This window comes from Pagrus pagrus (assembly GCF_965226575.1).
Source record: "Pagrus pagrus genome assembly, chromosome: 19".
Classification (NCBI taxonomy): Eukaryota; Metazoa; Chordata; class Actinopteri; order Spariformes; family Sparidae; genus Pagrus; species Pagrus pagrus.
The window spans coordinates 21,047,249-21,070,421 of NC_140203.1; the positions used below are offsets into that span (position 1 = coordinate 21,047,249).

The 23,173-nt window shown below is 43.1% G+C and overlaps 1 protein-coding gene across 2 annotated transcripts; it reads left to right on the forward strand.

Annotated features, from left to right (window-relative positions):
• The first annotated feature begins 105 nt into the window (after positions 1-105).
• Positions 106-21,750, forward strand: gsna (gelsolin a). Of its 2 annotated transcripts, XM_084339665.1 has the most exons (17): positions 106-292; positions 9,346-9,546; positions 10,925-11,079; positions 11,404-11,565; positions 11,678-11,827; positions 11,905-11,994; positions 12,209-12,341; positions 12,505-12,809; positions 12,938-13,071; positions 14,097-14,187; positions 14,399-14,425; positions 17,268-17,438; positions 18,253-18,427; positions 19,716-19,837; positions 19,980-20,057; positions 20,152-20,212; positions 20,857-21,750. In XM_084339665.1, exons 2-17 carry the CDS (start codon positions 9,351-9,353, stop codon positions 21,024-21,026), a joined length of 2,220 nt encoding a protein of 739 aa, XP_084195791.1. In that variant the 5' UTR covers positions 106-292; positions 9,346-9,350; the 3' UTR covers positions 21,027-21,750. The 2 variants fall into 2 exon arrangements, with proteins under 2 accessions (XP_084195791.1, XP_084195792.1); XM_084339666.1 differs by lacking the exon at positions 14,399-14,425 and having other exon boundaries at positions 107-292.
• The last annotated feature ends 1,423 nt before the right edge of the window (positions 21,751-23,173 follow it).

Consider the following 23,173-nt stretch of genomic DNA (forward strand, 5'->3'; position numbering starts at 1 on the left):
ATAGATAGATAGATAGATAGATAGATAGATAGTGGGTTAGACATCCGTGTGCGTGTGCGCGCCCCCGTGTCAGCCGCCCCTGTGCGGGCGGTGCAGCAGGAGGCCCCGGGACTGGGAGTGTCGTAACGGGGAGTGTCCCGGTCCAGCAGCATAAACAGCGGCTCTGAGCTGCACCGCCCCGCCGACTCGACGCCTCTCTGCTCCCGCTGCAGCCAGAAGCGCTCACCGCGGCTCAAGTCAAGTCCTCAGCAGTCCTCAGGCGTCCGTCCCCGATCACAAGCTTCACCTTCAGGTACGTTTAAACCCCGTTTCTTCACTGACACAGTAGTCTTGGGGCACAGATTGCTCATCTGATCTGTTAATTAGAGCTGCAGAGGAGTGAACCGTTACTTACAGGCTGCAGGCTGGGACAAAGGCGTGATATGCTGGGAAGAAAGACAGAGAGGCAGACTTGGCTTCTTTCTTTAATGCAGATGTAGTTTACTTTCTAGCTCATTGTAAGAAGTGTAAACCCTGCTTTTATGGCTGCTGCCATATAAGGACAGGCAGTGGAAACCCTGGATGATGACTCAAAATACTGTGGTTGCACTTAAACTGGCCACAGACTCTCAGTCACATACTTTCTTAAGTCTTTAAAGTGAGTTCAGGCTGGTATGATGTGATGCCAAACCCAAAGCGACCATTAACATGCTGCGTTATGTTGCCTTACAGGAGAGAAAGTGGAGTCATTTTGAATGAGCGTCTCATTTCTAAACTTATTCTCCTCAGCAGCAGCTGCTCATCTCTATTTAGAAACATCTGTGGTTGCCATAGGAACACACAACCAAATAGTGAGGCTGTTTACTGAGGAAGTTGGTTACAGTATCCTGTGTGGGGTGGATTGTTACAGCAGACGTGAGGAGAGTGTGTCAGACAGTGTGTGAGGAAGGGATAAAGACGGACCCTTGTTGGCCAATCAGAAAGCGCTGTGTCAGATCCGCATTCAGCTGTTAGATGGGCAGAGATTACAGGATGCCTGAACCCACCGACTGTACTAAACTCCACCTCAGATTCAGACATAAGCCTCCAACAACTGTGTGCAAGGCTCTCTGTCCGCATGTGTGCACGAGCGCAGGGCAGTGGACGTTCATATGCCGACATGTTCCCCGTATTTGGAAACCAGGTTAGAAAAGACAGGAGACATTGGTCTTATTTTACTGGAAAGTCACATTTCTGGTGCGTTGTCTGTGATGTCACCAAAAGTTTTCAAAGGGGACATTAAGAAGCCTCAAGTTCAGGCTCCTGGTCGCTGTAATGTAAGTCAGCTGCTGGAGCCATAAAAACCAACTTTAAGAGACTGTCCTCACATGAAAAATGACAGCATGAGTCTTTAATTCAATTGTGAACATTGTTTGCTTCTCCTGACGAGCATTCTCTTGCGGTCATGCAGTCATGTAATGACTGTCCTCCATGTCCTCGAGCCAAAGCCTGACATTACTGTAATGCCACAGAAAGTGTTGGGGCGGACTCTGTATAGAAATATAGCATATGAAACTCTAGCTAACTCAGACATCTGAAGACCTTTTACCTTTCAACAAAATGTAGCCAAATGTTAAACAAAAATGTCAAAATGTCTTTCCCCACTGAGCAAAAACAACCAAAACACATCAACTCGACATCTTTGATGACGTTGAGCCAACGTTGGAACATTAATCTACCTGATGAAGGCTGAATGACCAAAAAATGGTGTTGAATAAAACTGATAAATAGCTCCCCAGGTAAAGCTCATGCCTCATGCTCGGGGTTTGAATACACCCTGTAGCTTTTGCTGCATGAAGTAAAATTTGGCTGTCATAAAAACTTTAATGTTGAACCACAAGAAGTTCTTTAGACGTCTGTAACTGAAGTCGAAAAAACGTCTAAGATTACAAAGACTTCTATAAAAGACGTCACAAAAACATTTGTTCTTGCTCTCCATTGGACGCAATTACAACGTTGTCAAAGCGTTGAATTGACGTCTTTTGGATATGTTTCTGCTCAGTGGGTTGGCACTCATTAAATCAGTGCTTACAAAGAAATGTGCAATGTTGGTTCCTTTGCAATGCAATCGTCTTTGAGTAGATCTAGTCGCTGATACTTAACCAGACATTAACTGTCGTGGTGGCAAATCATAAAAACACTCATATGAGTCATTTCTTCAGATAGCTGAATGGGTCGTGGTTGGGTGGGGCACTCAAAAGACCTCAAACTTACCCTTCGTTTAAGTCTTAATAGCTTCTAAACGAGCAGAGCTACTTTTAAAATCTCAGACAAAACACCCTTTTAAAGAGAGGAAGTTAGCAGCCGAGACCAGAAGTTGTAGAAATGTATAATGTCGCTGTGTATTAGGAAGTTTGGGGATTTCCCATTAATTTGAATATGGTCGATGTTTTTCAAGTAATAGGGGAAAAAGCCACACCCCTCAGTCAAAACACACATCATTTCCTCTAGCTGCTCTACATTTAGGGCGTTATCTGCAGGTAATAAAGTCAGATCACATGTCAAATGCTTACTTAACTATTAACAAGATTGCAGAAATACGTGTTCGTACGCTTCGTATGATTAATTAGGCAACAGAACTGGGAAAAGACGCAGGCTAAAGGTAGATTGCTCCTGAAACAGCCCTCTCATATCTTTTAATAACCATCCATATATCAGGGCGGTTATTTACAAAGTCATAAACGGTCATTTTGATTGTCTTCGTCTTACACCGTGTACACAGATAAAAGTGAAGCAGAGTAGCAGTCCGTGCAGGGTGTTATCTGTCCTGAGCGAGCTGGAGAGGGCAGCTGCACAGTCCTCGAGAGACTCAGGAGCGGCATGCGTGGAGAAAATGAGTCATTCAGAGCCCCCCTTCCTGTAGGAGGAATCTCTTTTTTGGAACAGAAGGCCATAATTTCAGATTTCACAGATTAAACCATTATGCGCTTGTTTTTGAAGAGGGACACCAGCAGACAAATCACAAGGGGCTTTAAAGTTTCCCATCATATGAATCCAATGTTTCTTTCTGCACCGCGGATCAGGTTTTCACGCAGGCCTCGAGCGAGGGGCTGGCACAAACAAAAGAGAGGCTGGTAAAAAATGGGGGAGGGGATCGGATAACTGAGGCTGGAATGACAGACTCACTCCATGTTTGTGTGGAGGTGTTGTGGGGACAGAGAGCCTGCAGTGAGGGGGTAGAGGCCCCGACAAATACCTTCAGCTCAGGCAGAGGTGTTCGGGTGGCCTGCAGACAGACACCATCTGCTTTTCCCAGCACGCCTGTGAAGAAGCACTACCCAGCAGTCACGTGATGTGTTTCTATTTAAGCTTGTGTGTGTGCTGAGTAACACGCTGCCCCTCCTTGAGTCACTTTATCCACCTTGGAGCTGCTGTATTTACATTAACAGTTAATGTTTCATTCAGCGAAACTTTGCTCGAAAAGTCTTCCAAAAACTCCAAACTCGCTGCGGCGTCGACTACCTACTCTCTCATTCCTCGTTAGATTTGTTCTCATCTACCTTTTATCAGAGTAGTTATTATGTTTTTATAATACCGGCTTTGATTTTTTTCAAAGCGCGAGGTGATCCTGATGCCGTGTATCCCCTCTGATGTTTGCTTTATTAAGTCACAGACTGTACGAGCGTCTTGCCTAACTGTGGGATAAAACGGCTTTGATGTGCCGAGACAGACGGAACGGTTCTCTCCATCTGAGGAGAAGATCACAGTCAAAGGCAGCAGCCATGTTTATTTAGTGCCACCGTAACAAAGATCTTCACAATGCGAAGTCGCACAGAAGTGATATTTTCAATGGGCGAAGTGTTTCAGAGTGAAGGTATTCGTCTGCTGCCGGATGAAAAGTCCTCTTGAACAAGTTAGCTTTTCAGGATCTTTTCCATAAGAGAAGCAGCTCTATTTTCAGGCAAGGAGCAACACATGCAGTGTGTTTTTGAGCCTTTATCATGGGGATTATTCATGTCCTGAAACTTACACTACATAGAAGCACTGATGCAAAACTTTACTTCAAGTGAAAACTGAAGTGACAAGTTTCCCTGTTTCTCTTTACATGACCGCAGTTTTAGCCCTGTGTTACAGTCAGAGACCTGAAAGTTAATGTCTCTGCTGTGCGTCTGTCTCTGTGTTAATGAGGAGCCCTGAGCTCAGGCTGTTTTCATATTGCTGGGTGTGCCAGTTTAAGTAAATGAATGGCAATGGGAAGTTACTGATTTATTACCAGTTGCTTTTGGAACATAAAGTTATTGTATTATTTCGCCCCAGCCGTGTTTAGGAGGAAGTATCTGTCAGGAGGATGTGGTAGCTACCTCATTTAGATGCATCTCAGATAGCCTTTTGTGTTCTACTCAGTGAGGAGGATCTGTCACCAAATATGGTTATGGGACGCTAACTGGGGTCACTTATGTCGTATCTTCTATTGTCATAGAAATAACTTGGCTCGCCTACTCGCCCGTTTGATTTATTTTCAAGCATGAAATGAGGAGATAGAAACCACCATCATGTTTGTGTGCAGACCACGGAGCTGGCGATGGGAGGTGATTAGCCTAGCTGAGCGTAAAGACTGGAAGTAGAGGGGAAACGGCTAGCCAGGCTCTGTCCAAAGATTAAATTTACGCCTACCAGCGTCTCAAAATGACCATCTGTGGTTTTAGAGGGAGTTTGGTGTTGTCACTGTTTGATGACTACTGGCACACTGGCAATTTGACTGTGACAGCAAGACTCTTTTTGAGCCTCCTGCTATTGTTTGGCAAGAAATAGGCAACCTACAGCGTGTTATTTTCCAGGGAAGCCTTGAAAAATTGCCATTCTTGCCTTATTGCTCCAGTATGGATCAAACAAACAAGATACAGCGTAGGGATCAGCAAGCTTTACAGGTTCTGGTTTTCAAAAGTTCAACTCTGTACCTAATGGGATTGGACTGATTATCAATTCTGGCCGATATTCAGCATTTTCAGACCATCTGATGCATCATCCTCTCACACAATGTCCCGCCCACAACACTATCTGATTGCTAACACATCACAATTAATAGCCTGTAAACACAGAATAATCTAAATCTGCACTGTAACTAGTAACTAAATGTATCAAATACATGTAATGGAGAAGAAGTACAAAGTGTCAGAAACTGGTAATCAATTAAAGTACCTAAAAACTGTACTTAAGAACAGTACTTGAGTACATTGTACTTTGGTTTATTTCATCACTGGTTGGTTGAAATCTTGACATGTAGAATTTCATTTTACTGCAAATGAATATCGGTTTTCAGTCTTCTTGATTTCTGTTAAACAGTATCAGTATCGCCCCTGTAAAAGCCATACCAGTCGACCCCTAGTACCTAACACATAGACATGACAGTGGTATCAAGAACGTTACATTACAGAGAGGAGAGGGGAAAAAGAAAAGAGAGAACAGGAGTCTCTGGTGAGTGCTGAGTTGAGTGAGAGTTGACCTGAAGTCAAACACACTCAACAAAATATAGGACAAAGGTCTCGTCGTTAAACATTTTAATGCAGAATTTAAATATTATATCTTTAAACACACAGATTTTGGTATCCTAAAGTGCTGAGCCATCTTATCTAACCTTTCCAGTCAACTTTGTCCAATTACCGAGCGGAACAGAGATCAAACAGGAACTCTCGCTGATTGCTCTTTAATAAATGGGCTCTTACAAAAACAGAGGGGCTGAGATTTACCCAGATACGCTGGATCAGTATCAGCGCCGGATCAGCATAAAAGCCAGATGATCCACATCTAAAACTGTTTCTTAGTCACTGTTGTTAATAAATAAAAACCTCTGCAGCATATGACACCCTCTTTCCGTCAACACTTAATAACTCTATGTTCCAGTATTCAGGGCTTCCACGTTTGATCGTTTCCATGCCCCAAAACACGAGTGTTCAATGTTTCCTTTTGAGAAACCCTTTAAATCAATTTGTCAGTGTAACTCTTTTTTCCGTTGAAACTACTATTAATCTATCAGAATCTTTGTTTTTCAGGCTCGACAAATTACAAATTAAACATTGCTAGTACTCTCCTGGGGTTTAGACAAATCTCCCTTTGTGACCACAGACGCTGCAGATTTGCTGTCTGACTTTTATGGCGTTTGAGCTTCTCCAGACTGGAAACTCCACCAGGCTACTTCAGAGCCACTGTAGGAAAATTCAGCTTTCCACATTGTGCAGCAGCCCCAGTTTCTCATTGTCCAGCCAAACTTTTTACACATGCACTGCAGTGTCATGGAAGCTCAGACGGTGCTTGACCTGGTTTGACTCCAGGCTTCCCGGTCGTTTTGGCTTCATTTCACTGTTGTGACTGGGTCAGTTTTCCTGTGAAGTCCGAAGGAAGTATAAAAGGTGTTAAGTCTTGATAGTCTCTATTCAGAAAACTAATCTTGGAGACATCTGCCATCCACCCACATGTGATGGTCATTGCCAAAACTATCCACTTACTTTTCCATGCTGAAACATTCCACTGAGCAGTGAGTCGGGCTGTTGGATGAGAGGCGAGGGGAGAAATGGGGGAAAAAAAGGAACCCCACATTTTTTGGCCCGGTTACGTGAATTCTGGGCCACTTCCCTCTTTCAGGGTCAGGAGCAGATTCCTGCCATGTTTGTGGGCAGACGGCCGATAGAAGAATGGGCCATTCTTGCTTCAGTGTGGACAGTTAGTCATGCAAATTGAGAGGCAGCAGGTCCAAACAGCATTCCTGTGGAAAACTGGACTCTGTGTCCATTTTGAACTACATGACCTCCAGTTTTGAATGTTTTTCTTAATTCCTGAACCTGACCTTTATCAATAGCTCTTCACAGTTAGGAACACTGATGGTTTGATTGTCTTATAATCACACCATCATTTACTTAAATAGGTAAATACAGAGGAAATGCACCGTGACAGGTCACAGAAGCCCTTTTCAGAGGGTTAGGCTCTAATTTGGGAACACTGCATCACTTCAGAGAATATGTTTTCACTCTCTCTGCAGTTTCTGGGTTCGGTGTGGGAGCATTAATACTTGGTGTGGGTCAGAGTCTGCAGCAACTTCTCAGAAGAAACATCTGTTCACTTTTTGCATTATTGTTTAAAATGATTGCTCCATACTGTGTGTTTGGGTAACTCGACATTTCACAAATTTCTGAGTTCCTTTTTCCATTTTTTTCTTTTAACCCTATACCGTCTGAAATGTGCCCAGACCAAACGAAGTTCCTCAATGGATGTCATAAACTCCTGTACAAACAGTGTTCAGACAGCCATAACAAAGATTGTAACAGGATGCTCGACTCCCATCTTACAAATCTCAAACATCCACACATGCTGCTGAGGGGCCGGCGGGCTGTAATCCAATGCAGCACAGACACCTACTTCAAACTCTTCATATGGCGCCAGTTGTCTTTTATACTCTCAGATACGACACAAGTGTGTGGCATGTGTGTGCATGAATGTATGGGTGTGAGTGTTGGTGAATTTGCTTGTGATTGGACCAATGACTGACTGCTGATGTGCCATCGGGGCAATAGGATTTCATGTTCTGAACAACTGATAGAGATTTGTAAAGTGGTGGAGGTTTGCTATATGGCTATTTTGCCAGGTTTCTACCACTTTAAAGGGGCACTCCGCTAAATTTACTCCAATGTAAATTTGTAAGAGCCCATAAAACAGTTGTATAATGTCTTCTGTGGCTCTTGCTGTTGAGAAGTCTGAGAAAATGAATCATGACAAGCAGCATATTGGCTTGAACTTGGACGACAGACTCTTCATAGAAAGGCTGTGTGACACACTGATCGAACAAATGCTATCAAGTTGCACTATTAGAAGTGCAGAATTAAGATAGGTTGACATGAAACCAGAAACTTGAACTAAATCTGAAATGATACTCGATACTTTCGATACCACGGCAAAAAGAAATAAAGTCATAGGCACACATAATAGGACAGTTTTGTAGTTTTTATTAATTAAAGGGGCTCTGTGGAACTTCTGTGTTGTGCTGGAAGCCGGTCCTTAGTTGATGTTAGCGGACTCCCTTTCTAAGCTAATGTTAGCTACTGTTGCTCTCTGATGGCGGAGCGGAGAGAGGCACCAATGTGGATATTGTATTGTTTCAAAGTCACGAGATCAAAAAAGTATCAGAGTATCAATATCTCTGACAACCTCAGGATCCAATGTTTTTGGAGCTTGACCAATTTTGACCCATCTATTTATATTAATGATTTGTTCTCAGAAGTCACGTGCCGTTCTGGAAATGCCCTAACTCCAAATTACTGGCATACTTTCTAATTCCCCTTGGTTGCACTAGGCTGAGCCCGGCAACGACCATGACTTTTATGGCAATAATTGGACATCAGTGTGATGGAGTTGAGAAGTCGAGAGGCTTCTGTCTTTCAGGTATGAATACTGCTCTAAATGGTCAGTATTCAGACCTGACAGATGTGGCAACATTTTCCACCACAGTTCTAGTGTTTTAATCATGTTATTTATTGTTCAGTATTCTGCAGAGTTTAGGTGAATGCTAGATGTCTTTACAGGTCTCAAGTGTACAGACGTTCCCATGTGGTTATTTTACTCTAAATATTTTTACTTTACTTTTACTTTGAGTCAAAAGTTACCACATTAAACTTGTGATAAACCTCTCTCTCTCCCTCTCAACCCAACTGGTCGAGGCAGATGGCCGCCACTGTTGCCAAGTGCTTGCTCATGGGGGAAATGTTGGGGGCACTGTAAAATAAATCAATCAAGGAGTATGGTTTAGACCTGCTCAATTTGGAAAGTGCCATGAGATGACTTGTGTGAATTGGCGCTATACAAATAAAGATTGATTGATTGATTGATTGATACAGGCCAACTGCGATAGAAGATCCCGTGTCCATGCCCTGTTGCTGTGTGCATAAAGTAATGACAGTTAGGGAACAGGATCAGTGATGCACCAGTCCTTTCCTGTATGTAATTATAGACCGTGTTTCTTTTGCCAGTTTAGTTATGACAACTTGAGTCAGAAGTGGCAGGACTTCCTCTTCCCGTCCACTGAAGGAAAAGCCCTGAGCACAGAGCACCAGTGACTCACCCTGCCGTGCATTAATATCTAACTGTAAACCTAAACTTTATCTTTGTATCCATGAGCAACAGCTCAGCCTCAAGGGGAGTGGCTTTATCTTTTCCTGAGCAAACGCCTCACAAATAGGGAGTCCCAGTCTCACTTTTAAAAGGTTATTACACAGCGTAACGACTCTAATCTCTTCAGTGTTTGACCACTGAGTCAGAGCTTGTTGTCGCGTGAACGCGCCTGTTTGTTTTGGGCTGTAGAGTAGAAAAGTACTGAATCTCAGCTGTGTGATTTTGCTGCAGGCAGGATGGCAGCTCACCACCCACAGTTTGAGCAGGCCGGACAGAAGCCGGGCCTCCAGGTGTGGAGGGTGGAGAACTTTGACCTGGTGCCCGTTCCCGAGGCCCTGTATGGGGGATTTTACTCCGGAGACGCCTACCTCGTCATGAACACCATCAAGCAGCGCTCCGGGAACCTGCAGTACGACCTCCACTTCTGGCTGGGTGAGTGCTACAGTATGATGTGTTATTACAAATGGATTCTACTTCAGCGTATTAAAAATGAGTTTAAAGCAACAAGAGACACATATTTCCAGATCTGTTTTTTTTTTTTGTGTGTGTGTGTGTGTGTATTTTTCTTGTTTCCATGGATATGTAGCCAAGAGCTGATCTCAGTTTTCCGGGGCAGCTACGACCTGTTTGACCTGCAGGGCAGATGACAGGCTGAATTTGTGCTTGTGGAAAGTAATGTCTCATGACACTGTGTTGCAGTGTTTACTCCACCGCTGTTGCTGTGTTTCATGTCTCTGCCGCGTCTCATCCTGCCTTCTCAGATCAGCCTCTAAGAGTGTGACGTACCTTATTTCCTTTTCAGCAGTGTGGCACAGATGTGTCGGTGACTGTTATCAGCTCATACAGTCGAGTTTCATAGCTGACATTCTTTCGATGATCTAAAATCTCTTAAGGTACACATGATGTTTTTGGTTTCAGCACAAGGGTTTTGTTTAGATCAGCACTCAGCGAACATAAATCTAATGTTGTTGGTGGATTAAAGCAACATTATGTAGAACAGAGACACCATTCACCCTATTACAAGACACTGTACCATCAACATGATTTTGAAGCTGTTATTATAAGGTAAAAAGTGACATAATGTTGATTTAAAGAGACGGGCACTAAATGTAACGTTCACACAGAGGGTGAATAGAGGTGCTGCAGCAATGGACGGTATGAGAAAAATAGACTAACAAAATAAAACAGCAACTTTTCAACATTAAAGCATGTGAACATTTTCACCCAGAATAAAAGAATGAACCTGAAATCGAACATAATATGGGAGCTTTAATCTTGCAACCATGTAATCAGCTTTCACTGCACAGCAATGTCAAATTAACATCCAAATCCAAATTTATATCAGTTTCATAAGGGGTTGATTTGGTATGTGGATCAGCCAAAACATGAAGATCAGTCCTGTGTATTGACAGAAGACGTGTTGCCCAACTGGGTCATTTTTAGCTTAAAGCAAACAGGAAATCAAGAAGCGGCGTTTTGTCTTTTTTTTATTGATTTCATGTGCTTTTAGTCAGCCAAATTGATCATGGAAACAGCATTTTCCAATAAGCAGGATCTGATGTAACCCTCCCTCATGCTGCTGAACCAATTTCTATGACCAAAAATAGAATAATGTTGCATGTATTAATGTGTCTAATGTGTTCTGACCCCCTGTTGCTCCAGCATATTGATCCCCTGACTCACTGAGTCCTCGCTGTGGGAATTGGTCAAACACAGAATGTGGCTGTGTGGGTAGATGTACAGAATAACTGCTGACATAAAATAAGCAGCAGTACTAACATGAAGCACGTCTGTGGTTCCTCTGCTGCAGGTGATTCATGCACCCAGGATGAGAGCGGCTCGGCGGCCATCTTTACTGTCCAAATGGACGACTTCCTCGGGGGGAAACCCATCCAGTACCGCGAGGTCCAGGGACACGAGTCCAAAACCTTTCTTGGCTACTTCAAGTCTGGAATCAAATACATGGTAAGATGTCATGTATGTAGCTGCAACAGATGAATCTACAGAGAAGAAGGTGCATGTTTTCTGAGGATTTCTGCTTTTGTTTTGGAGCATCTGATCGTGCGTATGCAATGTTACATGACGTGTGTGATGTTTGCCTCTTTCTGTATTTTAAAGGTCACACTTCATCATATTTTAAAACATAACCTGCATTTTTTTGTTTAAAATGTTTAAAATTCCAAATATCCATCCTCTCCTCTTTTGTTATTTATTTAATTTTGTTGAGATCAGAGCCATTTTTCTGAAAAGGCAAGGATTTTATTTTGAAATGCAACTGTTATTTTCCAGAAAGGGGGCGTGGCGTCCGGGTTCAAGCACGTTGTCACCAATGAGGTGGTTGTGCAGCGGATGTTCCAGGTCAAAGGTCGCCGTTCTGTCAGGGCAACGGAGGTGCCGGTCAGCTGGGACAGCTTCAACCAGGGAGACTGCTTCATCCTGGACCTGGGAGACGTGAGTCACACTGAGCAGATTAATCAGTGTTAGATATTTAAAATGATACGATGAGAGCATCAGAAGAGGTTTCATCCAACTTAACCATCTGTGCTTCTTCTCCTCTCTGCAGGAGATCTACCAGTGGTGCGGCTCCCAGAGCAACCGCTTTGAGAAGCTGAAGGCCACTCAGGTCGCCAAGGGTATCCGTGACAACGAGCGCAGCGGGAGAGCCCGGGTTTACGTCTGTGACGAGGGGACGGAGAGAGAGAAGATGCTGGAGGTGAGATCAGTGAACTACGACAACACATAATGTCTAAAGAGGGACCCCTGTATTAAAATGGCTGCTCCTGTCCTCAGGTGCTGGGTCCTAAACCAGATCTGCCACCTGGAGGCTCTGATGACATCAAGGCTGACGCTGCAAACAGGAAGAGGGCCAAATTGTACAAGGTGAGACTCAAACACACATGCTGTCTATCTCTTGCTATAAATCTCTATTTTTAAAGGGACTATCATGCATAATTGGCAGCTCAATTGGAGTTCATCAAATACTCACGAATATTGATTTAAACTAATCTTCTTATGAAAAGTCTGAGCATTTTAGTGAGAATTTGTAAAAAAGAAGAAAAAATCCTCATACCTCTTATCATCCGCTCTCATTCAGGTGTCCAATGCCAGTGGTGGCATGACCATCGCACTGGTGGCAGAGGAGAACCCGTTCGCCCAGAGCGCCCTGGAGTCCGGCGACTGCTTCATCCTTGACCACGGCTCCGACGGACGGATCTTTGTCTGGAAAGGTGAGTGCAGGGTGCTGCGTCAGATTCCAGCTGGATGGTAACGTTAACTGTTTCCCCCTTGCTTTCAGTGTTTGTGCTAAGCTAAGCTCACTGCTGCTGGCTGTAGCCGTATATTTACACGTTGAGAGTGGTATCAACATTCTTGTCTTCTCTTTGCTCGCAGGCAAAGACGCCAACATGGACGAGCGTAAGGCAGCGATGAAAGCAGCGGAGGAGTTCATCAAGAAGATGGGTTACCCCAAACACACTCAGGTCCAGATCCTGCCAGAGATGGGCGAGACGCCGCTCTTCAAACAGTTCTTCAAGAACTGGCGGGACAAAGATCAGACGGAGGGCCTGGGCGTGGCCTACATCGCCAACAGCATCGCCAAGATCGAGAAGGTGCCTTTCGACGCCGCCACCCTGCACGAGTCGTCCGCCATGGCCGCCCAGCACGGTATGGTGGACGACGGCAGCGGAGAGAAGCAGGTGAGAGGATTGAGACTGGACGTTTGTAATGTCGATGACATTTGCAGTAAATGAGATAAAACACTTAGGATGATAATAGACCCTGAACCTCACAGAGATTTTTCTTTTCTTTCTTTGTTTCTTGACAGATCTGGCGCATTGAGGGGTCCAACAAGGCGCCAGTGGATCCGTCCACATACGGACAGTTCTACGGTGGAGACAGTTACATCATCCTTTACAACTACAGTCACGGAGGACGTCGGGGACACATCATCTACATGTGGTGAGAATACGAGTAGCACAATGGAGCAAAGCTTTTAAGAGCGGTTCCCCAATTCATTTGTATTGAGCACACGCGCATGGAGGCATATGCACAAGCACTAACATGTGGGTGACACGACACACATTCAACTGATCTGCAGGTGTCAGCAACGGAACTTTTACCGAAGTCATATTTTAACATGATGTCTTTACTTTTACTCAAGTTTGACTTTTGGTCAGTTATTCCAACACCAGAAGCAGCTCAGTGTTTACATGTTGTAATAATTGATACTCAGGCTCCTGATGCAAAACATGTGATTGTCTCATGATATACAGATGTGGTCGTCCAATCTCTAAAATATTTGTTCCGAGTTTAAACATCGATGATTTTAAGGGACTGGTCTTTTCACGTAGTCGATTTGCACTTGGTATTTACTAAGAATAACTTGCATGTGTTTTTAAATATCAGGCCAGTGAACAAACAGCTCAATTAGGGAGAATATAAACAAATAGAATCAAGACATTAGCAAGCTTACAAATCAGATCTAATCAATTACAATCAGATTTGGGAGGCTCATGACGCAATGAAACACGTTAACATTTAAAAGTGCTCTGAAGTGAGTTCCAGGAGTGCAACATAAAAATCTGTTTTCCAGTTTCACAACTAATTGACTGAATATGGAGCTGTTTCATAAACACATACTGAGCCCCAGTTTGAGCCTTACAGTGTTGTATAAAGCACCCCAAAGTGGTATTGGAGTATAAGTAAAGATATCATGTTAAAATATTTATTTGGTTGGAGTGAAAGTCTTAAAGTGTCTAATATTAAATGTACTTAATAACACATAAAAGTACATTTTACATGTATCTATGTGCCTCCAAAGTGTAATAAAGTGGAAATATACAACAGCAGAAAACGAAAATACTCATGTAAACTACCTCAAAGTTGTACTTCAGTACAGTACTTGAGTATGTACTTAGTTACATCCCATCCCTGGCCTCTTATTATAGTCACTGTAATGATAATGTGTTACATCTGTCTTCCAGGCAGGGAATGGACTCCAGTCAGGATGAGATCGGGGCCTGTGCGATCCTCGGCTCTCAGCTGGATGAGGAGCTGGGCGGTGGTCCTGTGCAGGTAAAGCTGATGGATCCTGTCACGTGTTTTGTTTCCATCAGCTTGAATTCATCGTATGGTTCATGTTATTAAAGTCCGTCCCTCCTCTGGCTCACTCAGCGCTGTCACCTCCTCCCTGACCTTTACATCCTTTCACTCTGTCTCCTCTCCTCCCCCTGCTGCTGCTGCTGCTTCTGTCCTCCTTGGTTTCCCAACTTTTCTGTGTCTTCAGGTTGTCGGTGCTCCTATAACCACTCAGGTATTCTCCCCTTCCTCCCCTGCTCCTCGTCCTCCCAAAATGACTCGCATGATTTTGTCCAGAGCCACTGACAGTTTTCTTCTTTTCACACATTCGAGATACATGTGACTATCTTGGTTTGGAAGGGGCCTTTATCTTAATTTTTTTGGCTCCGTTAAGACTTAATTAATGTGTTAATGAGTTTCAGTAAAACCAAACACAAACAGGACATTCCGCTGTGGATGTTTATAGGAGGTTTCCTCCTCCTCTGTCGCCAACTCTGTCTGCTCCACATAAACAACAGCCCTGTTTCCAGACTCTGGGGTATTATGATGTGTTTCTTCACTTGTCAATGGGTGCTGATGCTGGAGTTTGGAAATGACTGTGGAGATCATAAAACAGGATCAGTGTGTAGACTTGTTTAGAGTGAGTCCTGGCTCTGGACTCATGCGAGTCCTCATTCATGCATTTCTGTGTGCTGCACTCGCACGTCACTCGTGTGTGTCTTTGTTTTGCATGTACATGCATGACTCTGTGTGTGTGTTAGAGGACAGAGGGAAACTGATACTCACAAGTAGGACACTCACTTGATTTGTCAGTTTTAGTTTGGAATGTAATCTTTTATATACCTACTTATAATTTATATACACTGTACTAATAGCGTGAAACTTAAAAACCCACACAGGTTCTACTAATGAATTACTCATAAGCAAGACCCCACTTTAGAGAGGGGGACATAGTTAAAGACTTAATGTAGAGTTGTTTCCACACTATTAACACTTGTAGTTTGTTGTTTTGTCACAGAAGAATAGATGTCTAGATATATATTTATACAGTGTTTATAAGGGGGAATGGCTGTGCTTGTGGTGGGCCAGCCACCAACTTATAAAGCACATACTGAGCAAATCATATTAAGATCGTAAATCACGCACAACAACAATAATACAAGGTTATTGAGGGAAAACTCTTAAGGCCCTGACGCACCAAACTGACATCAGTGAACTAGCTGCGACAAAAGCTGCACTTGAACACACCGCAAAGACCAGGGCTTGTTTGGTCTGCGTCTGCCTGCGAGGAAATATCTCTCTGCAGATATACAAACCGTTGTTCTGATTAAACAGAGTTATTTTACACCACTTTCGCTGATATAGCTGCTTCTGGTCAAGAAGATGTCTTATACAAAGTTGCAAATGGCACCGGTGAAGAGACAGGGAAGAAAATAAAAAAGTAATAATAAAATAGGGGAGAAACTGCTCTAAAGGTTGAAATCATGGATGCTACAGCGACGGGCTCGAGGAGTTTTCCCTTTCTTTTTCCACACTTGAAGAATTGTGAACTTAAACTTTACGATCAAGTATTTCAAACATCTGCACGAGTCCTGTTTCTTTGTTCCAGATGTTATCCTGCTCTGAAAATAGACACCAGCCGTCCTGCAAATGTCATTTTTGATACTAGTCCTGATACAGTACCTGAAGTTTAGGCACACATACCAAACTGATGAGAATGAGAAGAAGTTTTTCTACAAAACCTACTTTTCATTTAACAAAAGAAGCCAAACATCTCAGTAAATGTCTCAGCAGAAGAACTTTGCTTGAGAAGAAACAGACAACTTCTCCCCCCTGGTGTTTCCAAATGGTATTGTTGTGACAAAGACAACTGGAGTATCAGTTACCAACAACACAGGACGACTCACTCATTTAGTCTGTATTGGAGACGTGAAAGCAGAGAGAGATGGAGCCAGGCTGCCAGCCTGACTGCATCTCCAGTCAGCCTTCATTTTCTCAGGAGACGTGAGGCTAATAGTGAACTAATCTTACTGCTGATTTTCATTATTCTATAGCCGTTACATTGTGCAATCGACATTTACTTCATAATGACATGTCGAGGCAAACAACTATTGCCTGTTTAAAATAGAATAAATAAGAATAAGTATGCTCAGACTATGGATCCTAGATAGCATTAAGCGTGAACTTGTTGATACTGTGTGGTAGTGACACATTTTGGCAGGTGCAAACAAGGTGTTGAGGTTCAACACACAGAGATGCCAGAAACAGGAAGTTATATCAACAACCACAAGTCACAACAAATGTGAAATATGAGCTAAAACTGCAGGAGACATGGAAACATTGAATTTTGTGAATTCGGTTAATATTTGATTCCCTTTGCTCTCACTGACAGGATCTAGTTTGGGTTAGAGGCTGAAGCCAGGCGTCGTGAAGACCTTTGATTTGTCGCTCGTGCAAAACTTTTAGACACCAAAAACAAAGAACCTGACGATTATTTCACAACAGATGTAAAATAAGAGAACACAACTTGAACACAGATGAGCAACAGAAAGCTTGCAGACGGACAGACTGTTTCTCGTACTGTAGCAGAGGATGCACCATCACAAGTGCTGGGAACGTTTGTAGTTTGGACGTGTACGACTGTGGACAACGATATGTAAACTGTAATGATTCAGTGTCTTCTCTCCATCCTGTCATATAAACTCTGGATAAGCTTGATTTGCTGACAGCCATAAATATTTATGACAAAGGCTGCAGACTGAAGACGCTCATCAAACACAACTTCTGTCATCACTGCTTATTGCACAAACCTCGACACCCTGCGGCACAGACTGTGAACACGTGGCTCAGCTCCCTGCTGCCATCTTGTGTCCGCAGTCGGGATTGCAGCAGCCATTTTGCACTCGCTGATGATGCAGATTTCACTGGACACATGAGAGAGGATCTGTCTGGTGTGATGTGGTTGCACCACTTTGGGATAGTTCACACGTCAAAATGCATGAGTGTGTTTGCAAAGGACATCACCGTAACAACCGTCTCGTCATTTCCAAGTTTTGACTTTGCTGTTTGTTTCCCAGGTGAGGGTGATGCAGGGGAAAGAGCCGGCCCATCTGATGAGTCTGTTCGGAGGACAGCCCATGGTGGTGTACAAGGGAGGAACGTCCAGAGACGGAGGTCAGTCGGCTCCTGCAGAGACTCGACTCTTCCAGGTGCGCTCCAACTCTGCTGGACACACCAGAGCTGTGGAGGTAAGAGGACGTGCGCTTTATAGCTTCATCACTGCAACAGGTGGTTTTTAAGGACAAGTCTGGTGATATTCTGAATTATTCTTAGCGTCTACAAATCACATGAAAAGACCAACACCAAGCATGAGATGATCCGTGTATTGTGTGTGTATGTAAGCATGGTATATCTCATTCCTCTGTGCCGTAGAGCTCCATCATATGTTTGTGGCCTGTTTCAGTTGTAACTATTGGGCTCACTCTGTCTGAACTTGTTTTTCAGGGTTTCCTTGTTGTAAAAATGAAAAAACACAAAACAAGAGAAAATAAGGTTGAAGGCTGCCCAAATGAATCTCACTACACTGCTGGACTTTTTGTGACACTTCTTACTTATGTACTGAAATTAACCAAATAGCTTGTTAAGATTTAGATTTTAGCTTCCTTGTGGTTTTTGGTCTAGATGTCAGCATACAGTACATCAATGCCACAGTGTCCAGTCAATCATTTCCCATTAACATGTGCGACCCTAGACTTTTAGTTTTTTGTTGGCACATTAAAATACTCATTGCACTAAAAGGAACCCAAAATGTCATTGTGGTATTTCATTTGGCAGACTGTGGAACACCTAATTGTAGTTTTACCATACAACCGTGCACTTATGTGACATAATACGGTCTGGTCTGCGGCTAAAACAAACCAGCGTCATCTACAACCTTCCCCAAAAGCATTGGGAGAAATGAAGTGAATAAGCAGGAATCAGAAATGTAATATGTGAATATGAACTGGAACAGCTGGAAAGACAAAGAACTGCACATATGAACCTGTGTTATCGTCCATGCAGCTTGACGCGGCATCATCCCAGCTGAACTCCAATGACGCCTTCCTCCTGGTGACCCCCGGAGGCTCCTTCCAGTGGGTGGGAGTGGGCGCCAGTGACACGGAGAAGCAGGGAGCTCAGCAGCTGTGCGGCATCCTGGGAGTGTCGGCCTCCGAGCTGTCCGAGGGAGGAGAGAGCGGTGAGGAGAAGCGATGGAGACAGAATAACAATTTTCTCATTTTCTGTGCAAACTGAAACCCATTACCAGTTAACATACGCACAGTCGTATCTGTGTTGGATACAAACTGCGGTCCAGCTGTTAAAAGAAGAGCTTTTTAATGTGAAGCTGGATACTCGTCTTTTTGTACTTTAGCTAAAGAAAGTGCTTGTGTTCATCTATATTTAAACAAACGAGGGCAGATTGCATCAGCCCTTTAGATGCTATCAGCGATCTTGTGATTTGCTTTTCAAAGCTCTCTGCTCGCAATTTCAAATATAAAACCTCAGGCTAAAACATAACAGAGTCAATTTTTTATAAACGCCCTGCTTTTAAGGGCCGGACTCAGCTGAGGGCTGAAAACAACAGGGGAGAAACTCAGCGTTTTGATTCTGTGAGCTGATAGTTCATCATCTTTACTACACAGCATCCACACAGTGAACCGCAGATAACAAACATGTTGGGATTATTTATTCATTCATTCATCTAATCATTTTATTAGATCATTATATATGTGTTCATTTATTTAAGCATTCAATTATAGGATTATTTATGTATTCATATGTTTAGTTTGGGCCTTTAAAACCCTCCATGTGTAATAATGTGAGCGACAGTTAGCTTTGACACTCAATATTCAGCATTCTTTGTACGTCTTTAACACTAATCAATATTTGTCATATCAATAATCGATCACCACAAATCCACAGAGATTTAGTTTGTGTTTTACAGTCTCAGCGCTCTCATCGAGCTAACTGCAGGCAGCTGTATAGAGCAAAGAAATGTTAGCATGCTAATGGCTAGTTAACATTTAGCCGAACATTCAGCAGCTAAAGGGCAAGATAATAGAGTTGATGGAGACCAAACTGGAGTGAAAAATAATATTGGATATCAAACAATAAGCTGACTTAGCTTAAAGCTAATGCTGCTCTTTGTCTGCTGGATGTGTGAATAAGCTTCTTCTACTCCTAAATTGCCAAAAACCTGTAAATGCAGCTGAAAATCAATAGCTTGTCATTGTGGAAATTATTCCTGCTCGCTATCCTGCTTTTTCTTTTTACCATATGTCAACAAAGCTAGCTGTTTCCCCCTGTTTCTCCTTAACACGTCCATGGTTTCAGGCCTTTGTGCTAAACTAATCTGGAGGTTGTAGCTTCATTAAAGGGAATATGCATATTTTCTAAAATGTCAAACTATTGCTTGAAGCCCTCTAGATGTCTCGATACTGCACGCTGACCTATGATAACTTGAAGTGTGTCTGTCCTCTTCACAGATGAGTTCTGGGAGGCTCTGGGAGGAAAGACGGAATACCGCACTTCTACCAGACTCAAGGACAAGATGGACGCCCATCCACCCAGACTGTTCGCCTGCTCCAACAAGACTGGAAACTTCATCGTAAGTCTTTTGGAAATGTGACACGTTTTTCTTCGGCGTGTGTTTTTTTCGTTTTCTTTCAGTAATTTAAGTGAACTTATCCTTTAAATCAGCACATTATTATACAGCTTCTGAAAACACTAAATGCTTCTCTTCCTCTCAGATCGAGGAGGTACCCGGGGAGCTGACCCAAGACGACCTCGCCACCGATGACGTCATGATCCTGGACACCTGGGAGCAGGTAAAGAAAAACCAGAGCTTTGGATGCTTTAGCCGTACTACATGGATTCAGAGCACAGTCACTGCAATTACAAACAAATGTTCCCATTTTTCAGGTGTTTGTCTGGATCGGGAATGAGGCCCAGGAGGAAGAGAAGACTGAAGCAATGGCGTCTGGTAAGAAAACCTCAACATGACATCATCAGTGGGCGTGGTTACAGGTGCAACAAAGCACATTTCTGACAACACCCCACCAGAGCTGGAGGTGAAACAGGCTTAAAACGTTGAGCCACAGAGGGGCAGTACAACACTGCTGGCAGGCTGCTGTTAAGTTAACCTAACGCAGGGTGATGGACGGTTGTTGCACCATCTCCAACATCCAAGACAAAACCAGATGGCTTCAGTTATTTCAAGAGTGATACCTTTAAATTATGGAAGACACAAATAGCACTTTTTCCAGTTTGTTGAATTGATTAGAGGCACACTGAAAAAAACTGAAGCGTGTAAACAATGACTTCTTCTTATACGCGGGACTATTTCTTGGCCGGGAGCAGTGACGTGAGGTCACCAGCCATCCAGCAGGAAGCTCCTGCTCTCATCAGTTCATTACTGCCCATAAAACCACAGCTTGATCGTTTTACAATTCAGCGTTTGTAAAGATTTAACAAGTATATAGTGTTCATGGGGAAGCTTCGAAGGTTGTGGTGGTGCGTCTCTTTCACCTTTGGACAGCTGCAGGCTACAGTAACTGTTTCCAATCTTGCTATGCTAGGCTAAGCTAATGACTTCCCCTAACGCCATCTTTTCCTGATCTCCCTCAGCGGTCCGTTACATCGAGACAGACCCGGCCAACAGAGACCACAGGACGCCCATCGTCAAGATCAAGCAGAGCTTCGAGCCGCCCACCTTCACCGGCTGGTTCCTGGGCTGGGACCACGAGTACTGGACCACCGACCCCCTGGAGCGCGTCATGGCTGAGCTGGCCCTGTGAGGTCTCACCTGACCCTGCCTTCGTCACTATCAGCCCTGACCTTTGACCCTCCCTCCTGCTCTGCCGCAAGCACTGAGCTCCAGTCATAAGACTTTTTTATCTGCCAAAACGCCCTGAAACAGTTTCTTTTCTACTTTTTGTTGTGATTTTAAAGGAGACATGTTTTAATTCACCATGTCTCACACGCTACAGTGACGCCTTTATACCTGTTCTGAAACCAACCAATAGAGCTTCAATGAATACGCAGGCTTCCGTCAGGGTTTTGCACTAAATAGTTTGCTACTACGACTTCTACTGTCGCCAGTTTCTCTCATTGATTTTATATGTTGACAATAGAACCTGTTCACTAGTGAAGTAATGAAAACAGTCTTGGTGTGCTGAAACATCTGAACTCACTGCCAAGCAAACACTGCTTATAAAAGCAATACAACCGATGCCTTAATAATATTCTTTCCTTTAGTTTACAGTAAGCCGGCTTCTTTTTTAAAAAGGTACCTTTATAGGTAAGTTATATGCACCTTCGGTTTAGAAGCCTCTTATAATATTTATTTTTGAAAAAACTGCCACAGATTCTTTCAGGAAGCTTATGTGATGCTGCAGTGGCCAACCTTTACACGGGAAACCGACGCTTTGCTGCTTTACAATCCAGTTACGTCTTCTGTGACACCTTCTGAGGTTTCCCTAAAGCCTCGTTTTCATTTCAATAAAACCAAATAAAACACAAGAGTTTTTTGTCTCTGCTTTTACAAACACTCACAGGTCCAATGTTATAGAAAGTGAGATTACCATGTCATGTCTGACAAAGAAACTGTGGGGAGCGCCAAACCTGACAAACAGTTTTTCCACGGTACACTTCCTTGGCCCTGGCACGGTTGGAAGCGGTGTGCTTTGGCACGGTAGGGTTGTGAGAGGGCCGTCTATGACCAAACGACACAAAATAAGCCACAGAAGTCAGTTAAGTTGGTCATGTTCTCTGTGTTCTCCATTGTGCTGCAACTGTGCTTTGACATGATGACGTACAGGAGGTTATAATGCTCAGGTCCAGTTGTGGCTGGAGCAATGCGAGTGCAGTCCAGCAGGGGTGTGGGGAGGAGGGACGACCGTGCTTTGGCATGGTGCGGAAGAAACTGGGCGAAGTGTGAGTACCCCCTTATACAGCCACCGCCTTCAGTCATGCTGTTTTAGTGCCTGTCTCTTTAAGGGTCTTCTCCCAACCATGGCCATGGTTGGGAGAAGACCCTTAAAGAGACAGGCACTAAAACAGCATTGAGACAGGGTGAATAGAGAAAAATAATGTATTCTTTTTAACATTAAAGCATGTAAACAGCTCTTAATAGACACCCAACATAAAAGTATTAACCTGATAATGAGCATGTTGGTCCTTTAATTCAACATTGATCTAAGAAGGAAGAAATCCATCGACAAAAATGCTTTTTTGATAGAATCTTTATTTAAAGTCTCTCCTATGTTTTGTCAAGATAAACCCATATCAAACATTAGCAAACTGTACAAAAAATATGTAACCGGCAAAATCTAACATAGTAAAACTGGAATAAACTTTGTGAAAAGATATTAATGTGTGTAACATTTTTCATAACAAGATATAGACTAAAGCACTACTTCACTTTAATGAGCAAGGTTTTGAAATCCAAATAATAAGGGAGCTCAAAAATGTCCCCTCACAATCTACTGGTGGACACATGACTGAGTAGCTGCTCACTTCTCTTCTCTCTGTAACAGACTTTCTCTAAAAGACCTCAAACTCAGCTTATCAACATGGGTCAACAGTAAGAACTCACATGAAACAGTAACTGCAGTGAAATAACGTAACAGTCTTTGTATTACAAAATAAAAGAAATAATGTCACTTCAAACCTGCGCTCAGCTGTGACAACACTGACCCCCCGTCTAGCTACAGCAAAACTGCAGTATAATATACAGAATTGCATTCATATAAATCTATAGATAGATATTATATGTATATGAATATATGCACATAGAGTAATACTACTAAATCACACATACACTAGGAACTGTAACATACATTTACCAACACTTCTTCCCTTAATACATCAAAAAGGAGGAAAAATATGACAACTACAGCTTTAAAAATAAAGATATCTGAGTATTTGGCTTAGTCGTTTACAC

Coding starts and splice junctions, on each gene's coding strand:
- gsna (XM_084339665.1), top strand. CDS start 9,351: ATGGCAGCTCACCACCCACAGTTTGAGCAGGCCGGACAGAAGCCGGGC. Junction 11,080..11,403: donor AGTCTGGAATCAAATACATG/GTAAGATGTCAT, acceptor GTTATTTTCCAG/AAAGGGGGCGTGGCGTCCGG. Junction 14,426..17,267: donor GTGCTCCTATAACCACTCAG/GTATTCTCCCCT, acceptor TTTGTTTCCCAG/GTGAGGGTGATGCAGGGGAA.